A 19,091-nucleotide genomic window follows, 5' to 3' on the forward strand; every position below is an offset into this window, starting at 1 on the left:
GCACACCGAGCGATATGGAGCTGCACACATACTGTACTCAGGGAAAAGACAGAACATGTCCTATCTTTCCACATGTGCACGGCCAAGCACCGTGCATCTCTATGGAGAGGGGAGGGGTCAAGGCTAAGGCCGGGCGATCATAAGTTCGTCTGAATTTGTCCTAATTATGATACGTTTCCTATGTTGGAAGTAACACTAAAAACTGTGTTTGATCATTCTCTCAAAGGTATATTTTCGAAAGAGGTGTAAAGCTCATGTTTCAAAGTATATAAATTAATGTGATATGAAGTTTTTAGAAATTATTTTGTACTCACACGAGTCTTCCTGACTGTTGCTGGTGTTTTGGGAGGAGATGGGAAACGCAAGGGAGCATCAAGAGGTAAACTCTGAGATACAGGGTGCTGAACGGAATGAGGTGATGGCTTATCAGCTTCATATTCAAGATCATCCTATCAGGGAAATATGGTTGACAGGAAAAAAAAAAAGAGAACCAGTAAATAGAGAAAATAGAGCTGCAAAAGTGAAGGTATTTCAGCACAGTAAATTGTTATCATATTGTTATCTGAGTATACTAGATATGTCTAGGGTAACAATGATATGGAAGATTATACATTCTTAAAAACCTTTATATTACCTTTGTACGTTATGCATAAAGAATGAGAAATGTATAATTCATTCATTACATGCGAAAAAGGGAAGACAATCATTTCAATCTTAACATTGGTCACCTAGTACATGTACCATTCATAGATGTGCCCAAACATTTCGTATAATTATTAATATTCAGTAATATGACTATTTGAGCCCAGAAATATTAGATTACAAGCAATAGAGAAATTTTATCATAGCGATGACTCTATGTACCGTATATACCGGCGTATAAGACGACTTTTGAAGACAGAAAAATCTTCTGTCTTCTCTGGGGTTGTCTTATACGCCGGTAATCGTCTTACACGGGCTCACGGGCTGAGCCCTCTCCATAGCCGGTAAGTCTTTGCTGCATATTGCAGCAAAGGCTTACCGGTAACACCCCGCGATCGGTGCTAGCACCGATGGCGGGTGTTTGCACAGCGATGGCTGCCGGCAGCCTCAAAAAGCTGCCGGCAGCCTCAAAAAGACATCGGGGCGCATACTCACCCTCCGTTGGCCCCGATGTCTGCGCGGCTCGTCTTCCGCGCCGTCTTCTTTCGTCTGCTGGGCGCCGCCATGCTTTTCCCCGGAGCGGCGCCTAGTATGACGTCAGCAGCGGCGCGTCATACTAGGCGCCTGCCGGGGAAGATCAATGGCGGCGCCCGGCAGAAGAAAGAAGACGGCGCGGAACACTGAAGACGAGCCGCGCGGACATCGGGGGAGCAGCGCAGCACATCGGGGCCACCGGAGGGTGAGTATATAAGTTTTTTTTTTTTTTTAATGCTGGGCTGGGCTGTGCTGTATACTACTGGGGGCTGGGCTGTATACTAATGGGGGCAGTGCTGTATACTACTGGGGGCTGTGCTGTATACTACTGGGGGCTGTGCTGTATACTACTGGGGGCTGTGCTGTAATGGTAATGTTGTTGTTGTATGCCTTATGTTTATGAGCGACAGTTTTCCTGCTATATACCTGCATGTCATAAGAATTTACATTAAAAAAAGGACTATGTTAAATTCAAATCTGTTTTTTTTTAAATTTTTACCGGTGTTTTGTATGCGTTGGAAAAGGGGTAGTCTTATATGGCGAATATATCTTAAACTCTATATTTTAAACAGGAAAGTAGGGGGGTCGTCTTAAACACCAGGTCGTCTTATACGCCGGAATATACGGTACACATAATCTGGTCAAAGTGGAGACTTTAATAAATGTCTATTGGAACTACTGTACAGTATTTCAGATCTAAATATACCGCACTAGGACATTAAATATCTACTTAGACAAGCAAATCAAAGAAAGATCTTCACAAGTAAATAACCCCATCTCGAATAGAAAGAACAAAGAAAAGCAAGAATTATACAGGTAAAGTAGAAGAATTGAAGAAAATCTACCAATCCCTTATCCCTTTACATGGGCGTTCTGTCTTGGCCCCCTCGCCTTCACAGTGGGTGAAATATGTGCTTTAGTAACCGTAATTACTCAAATTTTTTACAGACTGGTCCCCCAGGCCGGATTTGTTGTAGTCACCTCTGAAAGACTCTAAGTCACCATTCAACTTAATATTTGCATAGTAGTGCCACTCCCACTCCCTCATTCCTCCTTTTAACTCCGCCTCAACTGCCCAGTCTCTAGAAAACTAAAAAGAACTCTTTCCATGTGTTACCGGGCAAATGACAGCATTTTTAAATAGATCCAAGAGACCGAACATATGTAATCAACAATCTTTATATTTTCGTCATAAATAAGACATAAAGGCATCAGTACATCACCATACTTCAAAGTGTGTTGCCATAGTCCATAGAGTAGTTCACATGGGCAAATGACACCCCACTATGAAGAGCTTTGCTCTTAATGGATTCTGTTATTTCGTTCATATAGCAGTTGGTAATGTCTCTCAATTTGATGTCAGCTCTGTAATCTAGTTATATGAGTCGGGAAGTGCATTGTCACTTTTCTGATATTCAATGGATGTAAACTTATAGTCTGTTTTTATATTATTTGTTTATTAATTAGAAAATGTTAAAAAATCAATAAAAAGAGATTTGAAAAAAAAGAAAATCTAACATCAAAGTCCATTATGATAAGCCAGGGACACTTACTGATAGATCCAGACACCATGACTGTGATAATCTTCTTATATGTTTTATTCATGGCTTCCAACCTTCTAAAATCAACTTTAAAAATTGTGCTAATAATTTTATTTTAATTATAAGTCTTCCAGAGCCCCTCAGTAATGTCTATTCACTGACTGTTACAATGAGCAGAGCAGGTCTCCCCTCCCCCTGCACTTCCTGCTGCTGCTAGATTACACAGGCAAGGGAGGAGGGAGACAGCAGGGGGAGGGTGAAACCAGTGGAGTAACAACCACCGTAGCAGACGCAGCAGCTTCTACGGGGCCCAGGCGCATGGGGGGCCCGTGATGGACGGGCAGGAAGCAGGAACTCTAGTATAGGGAGCTGAGCCTTGGACGGACATCCGAATTATAATTTGTTAATGATGTGCCCCTGGGTCCGTTCCACTACCTCCCTGCCATGCAGGCAGCATATGAGGTGAGCGGAGAGGTAGTGGGACGGGCCCGGGGACACATCATTAACAAATTATGATTCGGATGTCCGTCCCAGGCTCAGGAGCCGTCCCACTACCTCTGCTGCGGAACCCGGTGCCTGCCCCACAGACCTGACATCTGGCACGCACAGCTCCCAACTGGTCCGTACCGCCCTCCACACCTGCGGCTCTCCTGTGGCCCAGCCTGCTCGCCTCTTCTGTGGCCTTCCTGCCTTCATGCATCACCTGCGGTCCGCCCACCTCACCCGCGGTCCGCCCACCTCATCCGCGGTCCGCCCACCTCACACGCGGTCCGCCCACCTTGTCTGCTTCGTGACCCTGCCACTGAGTACCGACCCCACGTTCCAGCTGCGACGCGATGACCGTGGGTAAGTTTGAGTAATACATATGTAAACTGTAAATGCATGTAAATGTGTTTGTGTGTATGTACGTTGTATATGTGTGTGTATATTGTATATACTGATTGGGTGTGTATATATATATATACTGTATATCTGTGTGTATGTTGTATGTACTGGATGTGTGTGTGAATATTTGTGTGTAAGATCTGTATATACTGGATGTGTGTGTTTATATGCTGTATATCTGTGTGTATGTGTTGTATATACTGGATGTGTGTGTATATATGCTGTATATCTGTGTGTGTGTGTGCTGTATATACTGGATGTCTGTGTTTATATGCTGTGTATGTGTATGTGTGTTGTATATACTGGATGTGTGTGTATATATGCTGTATATCTGTGTGTATGTGTGTTGTATATACTGGATGTGTGTGTATATATGCTGTATATCTGTGCGTATGTGTTGTATATACTGGATGTGTGTATATACGCTGTATATCTGTGTGTGTTGTATATACTGGATGTGTGTGTATATACGCTGTATATCTGTGCGTATGTTGTATATGTTGTAAATTTGATGCCTATATACTATATGTGTGTATAAATGTATGAATGTGTAAACATGTGTGTAAAAATGATTGTGCTTGTGTAAATGTGTGTGTATAAATATGTATGGGGAAGAGAAGGGGGCCCCAATCAAAGGTCTGCTATGGGGCCCAGTCTCTGCTGGTTACGCCCCTGGGTGAAACATGTTTTGATTATTATTTTAACCAGTGAAAAGACTGGGGTCCCCCCCAGAGCTTTGCATGCTCATTAGCATAATTTTAAATATTGATTTTAGAAGGATGGAGGCCATGAATAACACTCTTTGCAGACAGAAAAGTTTCATATGTGAAAACCCGCTGACTGCGTTTATTTCTACACCAGGTAGGAGAATGATAGATTGGGTTATTTATTTGTGGCTGGACATTAAATACTGCAATTACCTTTGAGCCAGCAGATGGCATTACATTTCTCCAGCTCCTTTACAGTATATGTTTTCTTGTATTACAGTCAATTGACAAAGATTACAATTTTTTACTACATAAATGTAAAAAAAACAGGGGGTTTATTCCATGGTTTATTCCATGGCTATGTTTTGGCTTCCTAGCACTGAGGTTTCTCCTATTGACGTCAATGTAAAAATCAAGGATCATTCTGTTTTGACTACTTTTGCAACAGAAAAATAGCACAGCCATCACCAGAATTTTATTTGGCCAAAAAACCACCGCAAGCATGACAGATGACTGCCTTATTGACCATAATGGATGACATGAAATTTACATTGATATCATTGGGAGTTTTGATGCTTTATACTTCCATTCTTTACGGAGGTTTAAAAGATTGTGCGAACTGGACCTAACAGGCTACATGCATGTAGTCTGTAAGCTGGCTATCCATTCTCTTTGAATGATAATAATTCTTTATTCATATAGTGCACACAGATTATGCAGCACTGCACAAAGCATGACAAATCAGTCCCTGTCCCCATGGTGCTCATAATCTAAATAACCTACCCATATGAGTGTGAGGAAATTGGAAAACCCGGAGGAAATCCATACAAACACAGAGAGAACATACAAACTCTTCGCAGATGTTGACCTGGGTGGGACTAGAACCCAGGACTCCAGCGCTGCAAAGCACGAGTGCTACCTGCTCAGCCACCATGCTGCCCTTTGAACACTATCGCCACACTCATTCCTGCCATTATTGTTATTTAAGACTATACGTGTTGTCTGTATTTACTGCTAGTTGGTCAGATTCTATTAGACTGAAGCATCTTTGCATCAGATTAAAAATAAAATAAAAATAAATGATAAAAAAAATTATGATGATAAAAATAATAAAAGACTTAAACATGTTTCAATGTTTCATAAATAATTTCCTGCTGAACTTTGCGTACATAATCTTGACATTGCCTCACAAGGTCTCTATAACTTCTTACTTGGGAACCAAGGTTTGGTACTACAAACGGTTTTAGTATGACATAGCTATGCAAAGAACCCCTTCATAATATGGTATTCAAATATTTTGAGATTTCATGTCACATGGGGTTATTTATCATAAGGCATGCTCCCTGTGATACTTCCATTGGCGATTTATTAAATCTCATTCCGATCTTTTTACATAATTGCCAGGAAGGGAATGGAATGACCTTGCAAACTTTTTGAGATTATTTTTAAAAATCACAGGTCATAAATCTGGCTTTACACTGCGTTGCACTAGCAGTGGTTCTGAGTGGTCAGAAAAGTCCCTCTGTCGGGTTTCTCCGTCGGCCTAACCTAAGGTCTGCATGGATCCCTTGTTCAGGCAGGTCAAGTGCCCCAGCAGTCTTATGACAGCCGGGACTCTGCTCTAAAAGTCCAGATAGAACTCCGTTCCGATCCGGCTGTTAACCATCAGGTGCCACGGTCAATGTAGTGGCTGCAGGATCTATATACCTACAGATGCAGGGGGCTCCCTCCCACTCTTCCCGGCACCCCACAATGTGATCTCGGGATGCCGTCTTCATATTCGGGCAGCCGGGGACCTTACGAAGGTTCCCAGGATTGCCTTTGGCATCTGCCTGCTCGGTCCAGCCCCTTTTATAAAAAATAAATAAAAATAAAATTCATTAAATCAGGGGCAGGGGGTTAAAATTCCCCATGATAAAAAGTTTACAAATTCTCTGGGATAAAGGATTGTGGTACCTGAAGCCACGTTCACACGTGGTATTTTGGTTGCATTTGGAAACGCAATCCGAAGGCTCCCCTCGTGATAACATATTTTGGTAACGTTGTGTTTCCAACAGGTTAACTGAACGTGAAGGAAAAGCCATCTTACCTCAGCATTTGATCTCAGGTAGAGCCTTTGGATTGCGTTTCAAAACGCAACCAAAAAGCCACGTGTGGAAGTGGCCTCAGGGGCTCTGCAAACACGTAATAGCACCTGAAAACTATTCTGCCCTACAAAAGCTCAATGGCTCCTTCCCTTCCTCGCCACCATGTGCCCTGACATCTGGTTACATCCATATGTGAGGTGTCCTCTTCCTCAGAAAAAAACTGCACAATATATTCCTAGATGCATTTTCTACTTTTATTCAGTTAATGTGGGTAAATTTTGCTGCTAAATGAATGTATTAACCCCTTAACGCTGAAGCCACTTTTCACCTTCCTGACACGGACCATTTTTTAAAATCTGACATGTGTCTATTTAAGTGGTTATAACTTTGGAACGCTTTAACATATCCAGTTGATTTTGAGATTGTTTTTTCGTGACACATTGTACTTCATGCTGGTTGAGAAATTTAATAAATATATTTAGTATTTATATATGAAATAAATGGAAATTTGGCAAAAATTTTGAAAAAAACAATGTTTTCCAAATTCAAAATTTTCTACTTTTTGGAAAGTTGGTCATATCACTAAAATAACTTGATAACTAACATTTTCCATATGTCTGCTTTAACTTGGCATCATTTTTCAAACATCTTTTCCTTTATTTTGGATGTTAGGAGGCTTATAACTTTAGGTGCAATTTTTCAGATTTTCACGAAAATCATCAAAACCTACTTTTGGAGGGTCAATTTAGTTAGAAGTGACTTTATAAGGCCCACATGACAGAAACCTCCCACAAATGACACCATTTTAGAAACTACACCCCTCAAAATATTCAAAACAACCTTTGGGAATTTTGTTAACCCTTTGAGCGTTTCATGAGCGTGAAAGATAAATGAAAGTGAAATTAGAGAAATGTAATTTTATCTTACTATAGATTCATTGAACACTAAAATTTGCACCTTCACAATGGGTTAAAAAGGAAAATGCATTTTACAATGTTGAGGGCAATTCCTCTTGAGTATGCCAATACCCATTTTGTCACTGTACCCTTCTGTACGGGCACAGGGGGGCACTTGGAATGGAAAGAGCGTTGTTTCGTTTTTGCAGGGTAAATATGGCTGAAAAAGTTTACATGTGTCAGGATGCATTTGGAGAGCCATAGTGGTACCAAAACAGAGGAAAGCCCCAACATGAGACACCATTTTGGAAAGTACACCCCTTGGAGAGTTTAGCAACGTGTAATTTGTGTATTTTCCCCAACAGGTGTTTGATTCAATTAGGCCCCAAAAGGGAAAAAAGGTGAAAATTTTCTCAAAAAAGTCACTTTTACCCCAAATTTTTGTAAGCCACAAGGGATAAAAGATGAAACAACCCCATAAATGTGTAAAACTATTTCTCCTAAGCACAGAACTGCACCACTTTTGCATATAAAGTGTTGTATGGGTGCAAAGTAGGGCTCAGAAGGGAAAGAGGGGCTTTGGCCTTTTAGAAGCCAGATTTGACAATCATCCTTTACATGTGTCAGGATGCATTTGGAGAGCCCTAGTGGTACCAAAACAGAGGGGAACCCCAACAAGTGTCACCATTTTGGAAAGTTCACCCTTTGGAGAATTCAGAAAGGTGTAATATGTGTATTTACCCCTACAGGTGTTTGCTTCAATTAGGTCCCTAAAAGGAAAAAGGTGAACATTTTCCCCAAAAAGTCACTTTTACGGCTAATTTTTGTATCCCATAAGGCATTAAAGATGAAACAACCCCAAAAAATGTGTACTAGCATTTCTCCCGAGTATAAAATTGCCCCACACATGCAAATAAAATGTTGTATGGGTACGCAGTGAAGCTCAGAAGGGAAAGAGGGGCGTTGGCCTTTTAGAAGCCAAATTTGACAGACATCCTTTACATATGTCAGGATGCATTTAGAGAGCCGTAGTGGTACCAAAACAGAGGGAAACCCCAACAAGTATCACCATTTTGGAAAGCACACCCCTTAGAGAATTTAGCAAGGTGTAATATGTGTATTTGTCCGTAAAGGTGTTTGATTTAATTAGGACTTAAATAGATAAAAGGTGAACATTTTCTTATAAAGGTCATTTTACTCCTAACTTTATATAGCCACAAGGGATAAAAAAATGTAATAACCCCTCAAAATGTGTGAACCTATTTCTCTGGAGTGTAGAAGTACCCCACATGTGTATATAAAATGTTGTATGGGCGCACAGTAAAAGGAAAGGGGAATGTTTGCCTTTTAGAAGCCAAATTTGACAGAAATGTTTGACATGCATTTGGAGAACCCTAGTGGTATAAAACAGATAAGAATCCGAAAAGTGACCCTAATCTTTGAATGCACACCCCTTAGAGAATTTTGCAATGTGTAATATATGTACAGGTGAATGATCCAATTAGGCCCGAATCATTAAAAAGGTGAAAATTTTCCTATAAATGTCACTTTACCCCTAATTTATGTAAGTCACAAGGGATAATATATTAAATAACCCCAAAAAAAGGTGTAAAACTATTTCTCCCGAGTGTAGAAGTACCCCACATGTGCATATAAAATGCTTTATGGGCGCACAGTAGAGGAAAAGAGGGATGTTTGTCTTTTAGAGGCCAAATTTGTAAGAAATCCTTCACATGTGTCAGGATACATTTGGAGAGACGTAGTGGTACCAAAACAGAGGAAAACCCGAAAAGTGACGCTAATTGTTGAATGTACACCCCTTGGGGAATATAGCAAGGTGTAATATGTGGTGTAGTGTAATACACGTGGTGAAATGAGCATTTTGAACATATAGGTGGTTTCCAAATATGATGTGCAATGGAGTCCAAGATGGAAATTGCAATTATTTCTGGAAAGTTCAGTGCCCGTTATGTGGCGCCCCTTATGAAATAATGGAGGGGTATAGGGAGCAACGGGACATAACAGTTGTTACAATTATTCATTTTACCGAAATTAATTCACAATAGGTTGGGCGTGAATTGTGAATGTCTAGTGTATAAGGAGGTAGAATATACCAGGGGACCAACTAAACTTTTGTCACTCTGGAGGTGTCGCAGGTCTCTTAGTAGTATGTAGTGTCCATCCTAACTTCTCTTTTGGAACAGACTCTTTATTGAGTCCTACCATTAGAAGCAGCAGAATTCACCGGGAAAATGCTGTCCTGGAACATCTAAACCAGAGGTACTGGGGCCCCGTCCTTCTTGTCCCAATATTAGTTTCCTAATATCTTCCTCTTGAAAACGGAGAAATGATACGGCAGGACCTGCACATTGGAACAGCTCGTAAGAGTTGTACAGCGTAATCTGTACAATGTGCACGGCCAGCGCTTTTGTACCATATCTTGGTTTTTCGTAGGGAAATTATCGCCAAGTGTTGCTCTTATTCACCCTAGCGATGCCCATTGTGACGAATATTGCTGCTTTTGGCTGGACCATATCGACCAGCAAATAGCGGCAAACATGGACAGAGGGGGGCAACAAAACCCCTCTGGACCGCAAGGAAAAATTGGTGGCTGTCAGGAACAGCCGCCACCCTGCCCCGATCACAGTGTCTACAGACATGGTGACCGGTATTACTGACGTCATAAGTAAATTCGCTGCTATCAGCTCGTCTGAATTGATGAGCCAGTAGCAGCGATAATAAACTGGGGGTGTGTGGGGGGGACGTAACCCTTCTGGTCCATGGGGCAGGATGGATGGCTGTCAGGAACAGCCGCCGTCTTACCCCGATCAGTGAACAGCCGCCGTCTTGCCCTGACCGGTGTTGGAAAGTCACTACCCGCCGCACCGTTCTATAACAACGCTCGTTGGGAATAGGCTATACAATCTTTATTTATTTTTTAAGCAATTTAGACAAATAAGGGCTTATTTTTTGCGAGACGAGATGCACTGTAAAAAAAACTTAATTTTAGTGGGTTTTTAGCTTATTGAAGAAATTTTATTAACTTTTTACGTGTGGAGGAAAATAAAATCATCAATTCTTGTTTTGGATTTTTAGCATTTTTTTGGGGGGTTGTTCACTGTAGCATAACAATAATATATTATCTTTATTCTACGGATCCCTACGATTACGGTGATACCTCATTTATATAGTTTTATTTTTATTTGTCCAATTTTATTGAAGGAAAACTAGAATAGAAAAAATTGCATTTGTTTTAGTATTGCCATTTTTATAGCAGCATAATTATAGTATTTTTTGGTTTACGGAGCTGGTTGTAAGCTTATTTTTTGCGTGACAAGTTGCTCTTTTTATCGGTATCATTTTGGTGCTTGTAACTTTTTCGGATCACTTTTTAGAACATTTTTTGTAAAGCAATTTGATAAAAAGTTTTAAATTTTGGCAAGTTTTTGGTTTTTTTTTTTTACCACGTTCACCGAGCGGGTCCAATTATGATTAGGATTTATTGTACAGATTGTTACGGACGCGGCGATACCAAATAAGTGGGGTTTTTTCGTGATTTAGTGTTTTTTATACTTTATTACTTGTGTAAAGGGAAATGTGGTGTTTGGGCGGACTTTCACTTTCTTTTATTATTTATTTTTACTGTAAAAAATCTTTATTTATTTATTTTTCCTTTTTTTACAGTTAATGACATCTAAGCTTGAACAAGTGATCTTCTGATCACTTGTTCAAGCTTTTTTACAGGTTACACAGTGCAATACAGATGTATTGCACTGTGTAATGTAAGACACTGAGCATGCTGCGCATGCCCAGTGTCTTACAGCCGGGTCCTGCCAGGAGGCACGGACCCGGCACCGAGAGGAGGATCGCGCAGTCCCGGGGCTGCGATCGGAGGAGCGGACCCCCCCGGTAAGCGCCGCGGGGGGGTCCGATTCGCATTTAATTAACTTTAAATGCCTCTGACACGCCGCGGTCAGCGCGACCGCGGCGTGTTAGGGGTTAACACCCGCGATCGGAGAAATCTCCGATCGCGGGTGTTAGAGGCGGGTGTCAGCTATAACATATAGCCGACACCCGCAGCTTCTGGCCCCGGCTCCGTTCAGGAGCCGGGGCCAGAAGCTTGACGTAATAGTACTGCATTTTGCGGGAACGCACCTCCCGCGATGCAGTACTATTACGTCAAATGTCGGGAAGGGGTTAATGTTAAATATTAGTGAATTACAAATCAAATCTTCATTTTGTTTGACTTTCTGTAAAATACATAAAGGGTTAACAAGCTTCCTACCTGCTGTTTTGAATAGTTTGGGGGGAGAAGTCAATAGAACGGGAAGATGTGTTTGTGTGTGTGTGGGGGGGGGAGGGGGGTTTCTATTAACAGAACTTCTAAAACCCCCATAGAAATGAAATGGTCCCTTAAGTAATTGATTCAAAATTTTTCTTAAAAATTTGTGAGAGAATGCTGTTTGATTAGTGACCTTTCTAGCGTCGTAATAAAACAAAAGGACACTTCTAAACTGATACCAACACAAAGCTGAGATATGGTCAATGTTAGTTAGTAACTAATTTGGGTAGTAAGAAAAACAGAACATTTTGAAGTTTGAAAATAACAATTTTTTTCAAAATGTTTACCAAATTCACCTTTTTTCACAAATAAATTACAAATATATAAACTAGAATTTCCCTCTAACTTGAAGTACAAAATGTCACGGAAAAACAAACTCAAAAACACTTGGGTAAGTTAAAGCCTTCTAAATTTATAACCGGATAAAGTGACACATGCTGGTTTTGAAAAATAGGCCTTGATCATCAAGGCGCAAATGAGCTTGGTCACTAAGGGATTAATGGACTCATTACTATTATTTGAAACAATTAATATATACTGCATATATAGTACATTATTGTATTCCTTACCTGATCTTGTAACGAATCAAGTCCTGGGGAGGACATCCTCTCTACTTGATCGATATATTCCTCTTGTTCTTCTTCGTCTTTATTATCTTCGTCATCTGAAAACTTCTCGTTTGATAGGCCCTGATTTTCAGAAGCATGTTGTGATTTTTGGATGGGTGTGCTAAGATCCTGAGGATCAGATCCCCTGGCATCTGGATATGACACATAAGATGTTGGCACTGCAGAAGTGCTTTTCTTATTGGTGTCAAGCCTTGGACTTGGAGAGATACCTGCTCTCAAACTGGGTGGTGCGGGAGAGGTTGGTTTTGAAATATCTTCAATTTTGGGTGGTTTATATTCCCGAAAACAGACATTGTATGCAAGTCGACCACAGTGCATTGCCATATGATCTCCAGCAACTCGTAAAAGTGCCAGGACTCCTTGGTAATTGTAAAGTGGCTCAAAGGGGGCAGCGCGGAGGTTAATGCGAGGTTGGTTAGGACGTGGGTAGATAGCAAATAGTGCTTGTCCCACTTGTTTTCCTCCTTTAAGGGCACCAGACCCAAATTTTAAGACATCAATGCACAGCCGTACATCATGGTGTTTATCATTTTTGCACAGTCCTGTAAATAACAGGGAAAAATTAATAATTAGCAAAAACATTATTACAAAAAAAAAAACTGGATTACAAATGGTAACTGACTGCAGTAGTTAGGTTTTTCTTCAAAAGATATATAAATATTGAAATGAACTTTGGCTACAGACTTAGCATATACAAACTATACCTGCATATATTAGTACTGTACTCATATGTATACACTGCTGGATAGACTATGGCAAATGAGAAAATACTGTTTTTAACTCTCTCTCTTTCTTTCTCACTATATATATGAAACAGGAATACTTAGACACTCCAAAATAATTAGACTCTCCTTGAATGTTACCTTTTGGCAATACAAATGAAAAGAAGTTTTTATCAAATGCCAACGTGTCTGTGAGATCTTCTTGTTCTGCTATGTCAGTCTCAGCCTCACAACTTGGGACCATATCTCCATTGTTGACGCTCACTGTGACACCTTCCACCGAATCATCAAGCAGAGGATTTTCTACACGAAGCAGTAATTTGTACTTTCCTGGTTCGTTAAACTGGGCATCCAAAAGAACAAACTCTAAAGACAACACTTTGTCATCTAACCGCAAGCGAGGTGGTCCAGGTGGAACAACTTTGGGTGCTGCTGGAGCCGGCATGATGAAATTGTAAAAGAAAAATATACTAATTCACATGTATATCATGTTCTCTCTTATTTCTACTGTACTTTTCTCTCCCTGGTGCTTGTCTTTGTACATATTCTCGTGCTTTTCTGCTTGTGTTTCTCCTCTTCCTTCTCTGTCATCACTCAGCTTATACACCTGCAGGGAGTGGTGGTGACAGAAGGATCACATTCACCTGGCTGCTGTTTGTTTGAGACAAACCAGGTTACCTGGTGACTTGAGGAGAGTCAATGACGGTACTTAACCTGCCCCTGTCCCACATTATACTTAACTGTAAGGAATTGTTCCAAAAGACTTTGTGAATGAATATATGACACTATTATCCAGTGTTATTTGTAGTAATTGATGTTGCAAATGTTTACCTTATACTGTACCACAATGGACTGTGTCCACATGGTAGTTCATAGACAAAAATTCTTGTAGTATAAAAGAACAACTGTAAAAACAAAACTAAAAAGCATACAAGATGGTGTGTTTGCATGTATTGGTGGTAGCGAGGTTTTTATCTCACCCTGTATGTCTGAAATCTTTAGAGATTTGTGAATTTCGGGTAGTTGAATGTTTTACTTTGCTCACAGCACATTTAAATGGAATTGTACAATGTTTTATTGATATCCTCTATCAACAAGATAGGAGGCAACAATTTGGAAAGTGGTCTGACTTGTGGGAGCCCAACTGATCACAATGATGGACCCCCAAACAAGGGCCCCTTTCACTAAATGAATGAATGGGAAGGTTGAACATGTACACTGCCACTCTATTTCTAATTCTATGGGAGCTCTGGAAATTGCCAAGCAAAGAACTGAGCTATCTCCAGCATTTACACCATGTGAACATAGTCTTTCAGTGCCACCTTCCATCTGACCCTCCTCCCCACACACCCTGGAGTTGGATTCCCTTAGAAAACTTACCCTTCACCACAGGTCCCATAGTAAACAGTGCTGCCCTTTTGGCAGCTCTGTTGTTAAGCTGTGCGTCATTCATGGGCAGGTCACAACTGGACCAATTATTTGACTGAAAAGTGATATGCCATTTGAGTGGAGGTCAGTGCTTGGACCAATGATTGGTCCAGTAGTGACCTGTCCAGAGATGGTGCACAGCAGAATGGCACATATGTATTTCTTACCACTATATCTGTGGAGGAAATAATAAATAATTACGGTTCTTCAGATATGAAGTATCTGAACATACTTCTGCTCCACAGCAGCAATGTGTTTGCTGAGGACAACCCTGGTAGACCTAATAGCATAGCCAGTTGATGTTCACTATAGACACTTTTCTGTGGGAGGCCTATTGTGAGGAAAGAGGGTCTGAAAGGCCCAAGTTTTCGGAACAGCCAAGGACCTATGGTCTACTAAATCCGCAACCATAGACCCCATATTCTCTGTTTAGTTAATTTTTAGGATTATAACCAAATTGAACATGTTAAATAGATCTTTTCTGTGGACACTACCTGTAATATACTACTACTAGATATATTCAGCTAAGTGAAAAATAATAAGGAACATAATAGAATGACCTGGAATAAATGTTAAAAAATGCAAGTACAGGAAACAAACATCTTCCAGCAGGACAACTAGTCACACTATTCTTATCTCTTACAGACAGATTTCTGGGCTTGAATGTTTGAAGTCAGAATTCAGAAGGTTTCATTTTATCTCAATACACTGTCCGAATGCAAAGGATTAAGCATCATCTGCCTAAACAGTAATTAAGGACACTATGATGTTAGGCTCATCACCCAGGATTCTGTGCTTCCTCTCCTAATGAAAGACGCAGCAGGCCATACAAATGGAACATTGGGATAACACTTAATTAGAACCAATGGTGGAAATGAGCGATGTGTTTATGCTTTCTGAAGTTAATTGCTTACCAGGGAAATTAGAGGGAACACAATCTGCACTCAAATCTACAGTAATAGCAACCAAAATAATGGGGATGAAAATAAAATGGACCTGCCAGGTGATCAGGTCACAGGTAAGGATGACAATATAATATGAGTGATGAGCAGAATGACAATAACAGTAAAATAAATAATAGTATTTATAAAGCTAAACAAGCTATACCATTTACTACAGAGGGGAATCTCTCCTGCAGCAATGCTGTTATTATGAGAGGAGATGACCCTCCATAAGGTCTTATTCATATATTGCACACTTGGTCTGTTTTGCAGCCAAAATAAGAAGCCCATGCAAGAATAGAAGTAAAACCTTTTTTATTTTAACCTGCATACAGCAATCATCCATCTTGGTATACATATACACATGTGGTACACATGTGGTGGTATACATATACTGGAGATTAAAATCATTAGAACAATGTATGATCACTTGATTTTATTCAGAAATTATATAATCTTCAATGATGAACATTTGAACATTTTTTGTAAGGGGTACGCCATTCTACTAGAACAGTGTTCTACAAAGTCTCCAAAGTAAATCAACAAAAACCTTTATTTTGCAGAGAAAGATTATATTTACACCTTTCTGAAGATTACAGCTGTCACCGATCAGTAGGAAGTGCACAGGCCTTTGCTTTGAATGACTTCAGCAGATCTGAGGCCACAGGACATCACTAGTCTCTCACACTGCTCTGGATTTTGGTCTTCTCTTGCTCACGTTTCTGAAGCACCTGTGACAGTTCTCCATAAGGAGAACTCTAACCTTCTGACCCTAGTCAATAGCCTCTCACATAGTCAAACTAGTTCCCTACGCTGTACTAAGGAGACACAACCAAGTCAAAACATTGTTGTCTACACTTGGAGTAGTGAGGACCTAACAAAGTGTGATAGTGGAAATTGATGCACCATAATGATGGATTTCAAGTAACTGTAATGCATGCAGTTAATCATGAAATAATATGAATAAATTGACAATTGTGGTTTAGTACTTCCACTGTCAATGAAACTTGCGCCAATTCACTGTCCAATTAATGATGTCAAACCACTATTGGGTCTCATCAATGGCTGCAGAATTTCATTATAACTGTTTAAAGATCATGAAGTTCTGATATGCCTAGGAATATTAATTGCCTTTATATTTTTCTCATTCATTTTTAGATGTAGTAGATGCTAGAATTCAAGTTAAACCTGTCGCTTGGAGGATAACAGTAACCCAATTACATTAGGGCACATGGATCACTAAGTTTTGTATTGTTGCCAGCATTGTAGAAATGTTTCTTGGGATATAATCTTCTGGAAGAAGAAATCTTAATGCGTCACTTAGGCGCTTTAGTATTACACAGCATGCAGCTGGCTCAGAACCTTACATGTAACATATACCTCTATGTCTTGGTCTTATACAGTCCTGAAAAAATCTAAAACCATTCAATGTTTTTTGTTTGAACATAGCAAAATGTACTTTGAAAGTTTACATTCACAAGTTTATTTGTTACTGCCAGCATATACGTTAAGAAAGCACTTCAACTTCATTAGAAAAGCAAAAAAAAGTTGGGTACCTTATATGCCTTATACCTTGTATAGAAATACGATGGCAACTACTCCCTCGATTGGCTTGTGATCATGGGTCTCATCTGGCTCAACCAGTACTGTTCACAATATGGATAGAATTTGTAGATGCTCCAAAGGGTGGTGCTCAATCCCCAAAGTAAAACAACTATTTGGTATGCAAGTAACCGTCATGATGATCTTCAGGCACCAGGGGAGAAGGATTGATGCAAGCAGTGCGTGGCACAAGCAATGGCTGCTTCGCGTTGCGTGCGCTTCTTCCGGCTTGCTGGTGTGATGAGGTTTTGGCTGTATTACTCTATCGACAGAGCCTTCCTTAGGAAAATAACAGTGTATATTCCTTATATTAAGCAAACTTTATATAGTGAAAGCTTTAAAATGTGATCAATTCATGTGATTAGATTATAGTGATCAGGTACAACAACATGTGATCAAGTCATATACCAAAATAATCCATAGTGTGATCTATTAGATATTTTTAATACACACATTGGAGATTAAACCCAACATCACACTGTTTCATACACATACACATTAGTATAAACAAACGGCAGCCTGTGTCTCCTGAGAAGAGAAGACAGACCCAGGCACATGGTTTGCAGCTGCCCCCCCAGATTTTACCACATGCAGCTGGCAGGGAGCCAGCCAGGTAATGTAAATTAAACTTATATAAAGTCTTGACATCATTCAGAATGCTGACAAAGGTATTTTTAAAATCAGCTTTGCCTAGGCATTTGGAACCTGCCAACAGCTAAAATTTACATTCCTGGGTACAGGTTCCCTTTAATCAACAGACTACAATGGAGCTGATCTCTGAGGGCTTTTTCAAACAGCATTATTCTGATCAGTATTTACATTATTTGGCTAGATCACACACAGAGACAATATGAAGACTTGTATGAATTCTATGTTAAAGGAAATCTATCATCAAAATCACACATGATAAACGAGGGACACTTACTCATAGATCCAGCCACTGTGACTGTGGTTATCTACTTATATTAAAAATGCTAATGAACCAGAAGGGCTCAGGAGCATGTTACTAGATCCTCACTATGCTATAGCTTCACAGGCTATTACACAGTTTTCACCCTCCCCCTGCTCTCTCATCACTTCCCCCTCTACCTGCTGTAATCTTACAGCAGCTGAGGAAGTTTAACCCCTTCCCGGGCCCCGGTGCATGGAGAGGGCTCGCAGGCCGAGCCCACTCCATAGCCGGTAAGTCTTTGCTGCATATCGCAGCAAAGGCTTACCTGTAACCCGATCGCTTAAAAAAGATGGCGGCGCCCATGCCACAGATCGTCGCTCCCCGATGACGTCACGGGGAGCGGCGTTCCATTGCCATGACAGCTTCGGGTCTCACGAAGGCCCGAAGCTGTCTTGTTTTAACCCATTCATTACAATGGGGTTCATTTACTAAGGGCCCGATTTGCGGTTTCCCGACGTGTTACCCGAATATTTCCGATTTGCGGCGATTTTCCCTGTATTGCCCTGGGATTTTGGTGCACGCAATCGGATTGTGGCGCATCAGTGCCGGCATGCACCGATACGCCACAGTTAAAAAAAAAAAGTGTAGCGGGACTTGCACTTACCTTCACCAGGAATAGGCCGGTGAACTTCAGGGCATTCCAGCGGGCCTCGAGGAACTTCAGCGCAGCAGAGCCACCTGGTGGCCGTCGGAGGAACTACCTTAGTGAATCCCAGCCGGACCCGAATCCACCACAGAGAACGCGTCGCTGGATCGCAAATGGACCGGGTAAGTAAATCTGCCCCAATGTGCTATCAGCAATTGTAATGAATGAAGAGTAAAATCCCCATATACTGCCATATTGCAGTATGGCAGTATATGGTAGGATCGATCAGACAACCTAGGGTTAAAGTACCCTAGGGAGTCTGAAAAATAGTAAAAGTAAAAATAAAAAAAGTAAAAAAAAAAATGATAATAAAAAAACCTAAAAATTCAAATCACCCCCCTTTCCCTAGAACTGATCTAAATATTAATAAACAGTAAAAATCATAAACACATTAGATATCGCCTCGTCTGAAAATGCCCGATCTATCAAAATATAATAACGGTTTTTCACTGTGTTTTACCCCGTAAAGGAAAATAGCGTCCAAAGTCGAAAATGGCATTTTTTTGCCATTTTGAAAAATATAAAAAAATTCATAAA

The 19,091-nt window shown here is 40.5% G+C and overlaps 1 protein-coding gene across 4 annotated transcripts in view; it reads right to left on the reverse strand.

The window, feature by feature from the left end:
* Positions 1-13,587, reverse strand: part of CCDC33 (coiled-coil domain containing 33) — an 86,656-nt gene extending 73,069 nt beyond the window's left edge. For all 4 annotated transcript variants that reach the window (XM_072147841.1, XM_072147842.1, XM_072147843.1 and 1 more), the window contains exons 1-3: positions 13,127-13,587; positions 12,204-12,805; positions 315-449 (exon numbers count right to left, since the gene is read on the reverse strand). In XM_072147841.1, the coding sequence (XP_072003942.1) occupies positions 315-449; positions 12,204-12,805; positions 13,127-13,430 (1,041 nt within the window). In that variant the 5' untranslated portion in view covers positions 13,431-13,587. The remainder of the gene's footprint in view (positions 1-314; positions 450-12,203; positions 12,806-13,126) is intronic.
* Between the last annotated feature and the right edge of the window lie 5,504 nt (positions 13,588-19,091).

This window comes from Engystomops pustulosus, chromosome 4, assembly GCF_040894005.1.
Source record: "Engystomops pustulosus chromosome 4, aEngPut4.maternal, whole genome shotgun sequence".
In the NCBI taxonomy this organism is placed as follows: domain Eukaryota; kingdom Metazoa; phylum Chordata; class Amphibia; order Anura; family Leptodactylidae; genus Engystomops; species Engystomops pustulosus.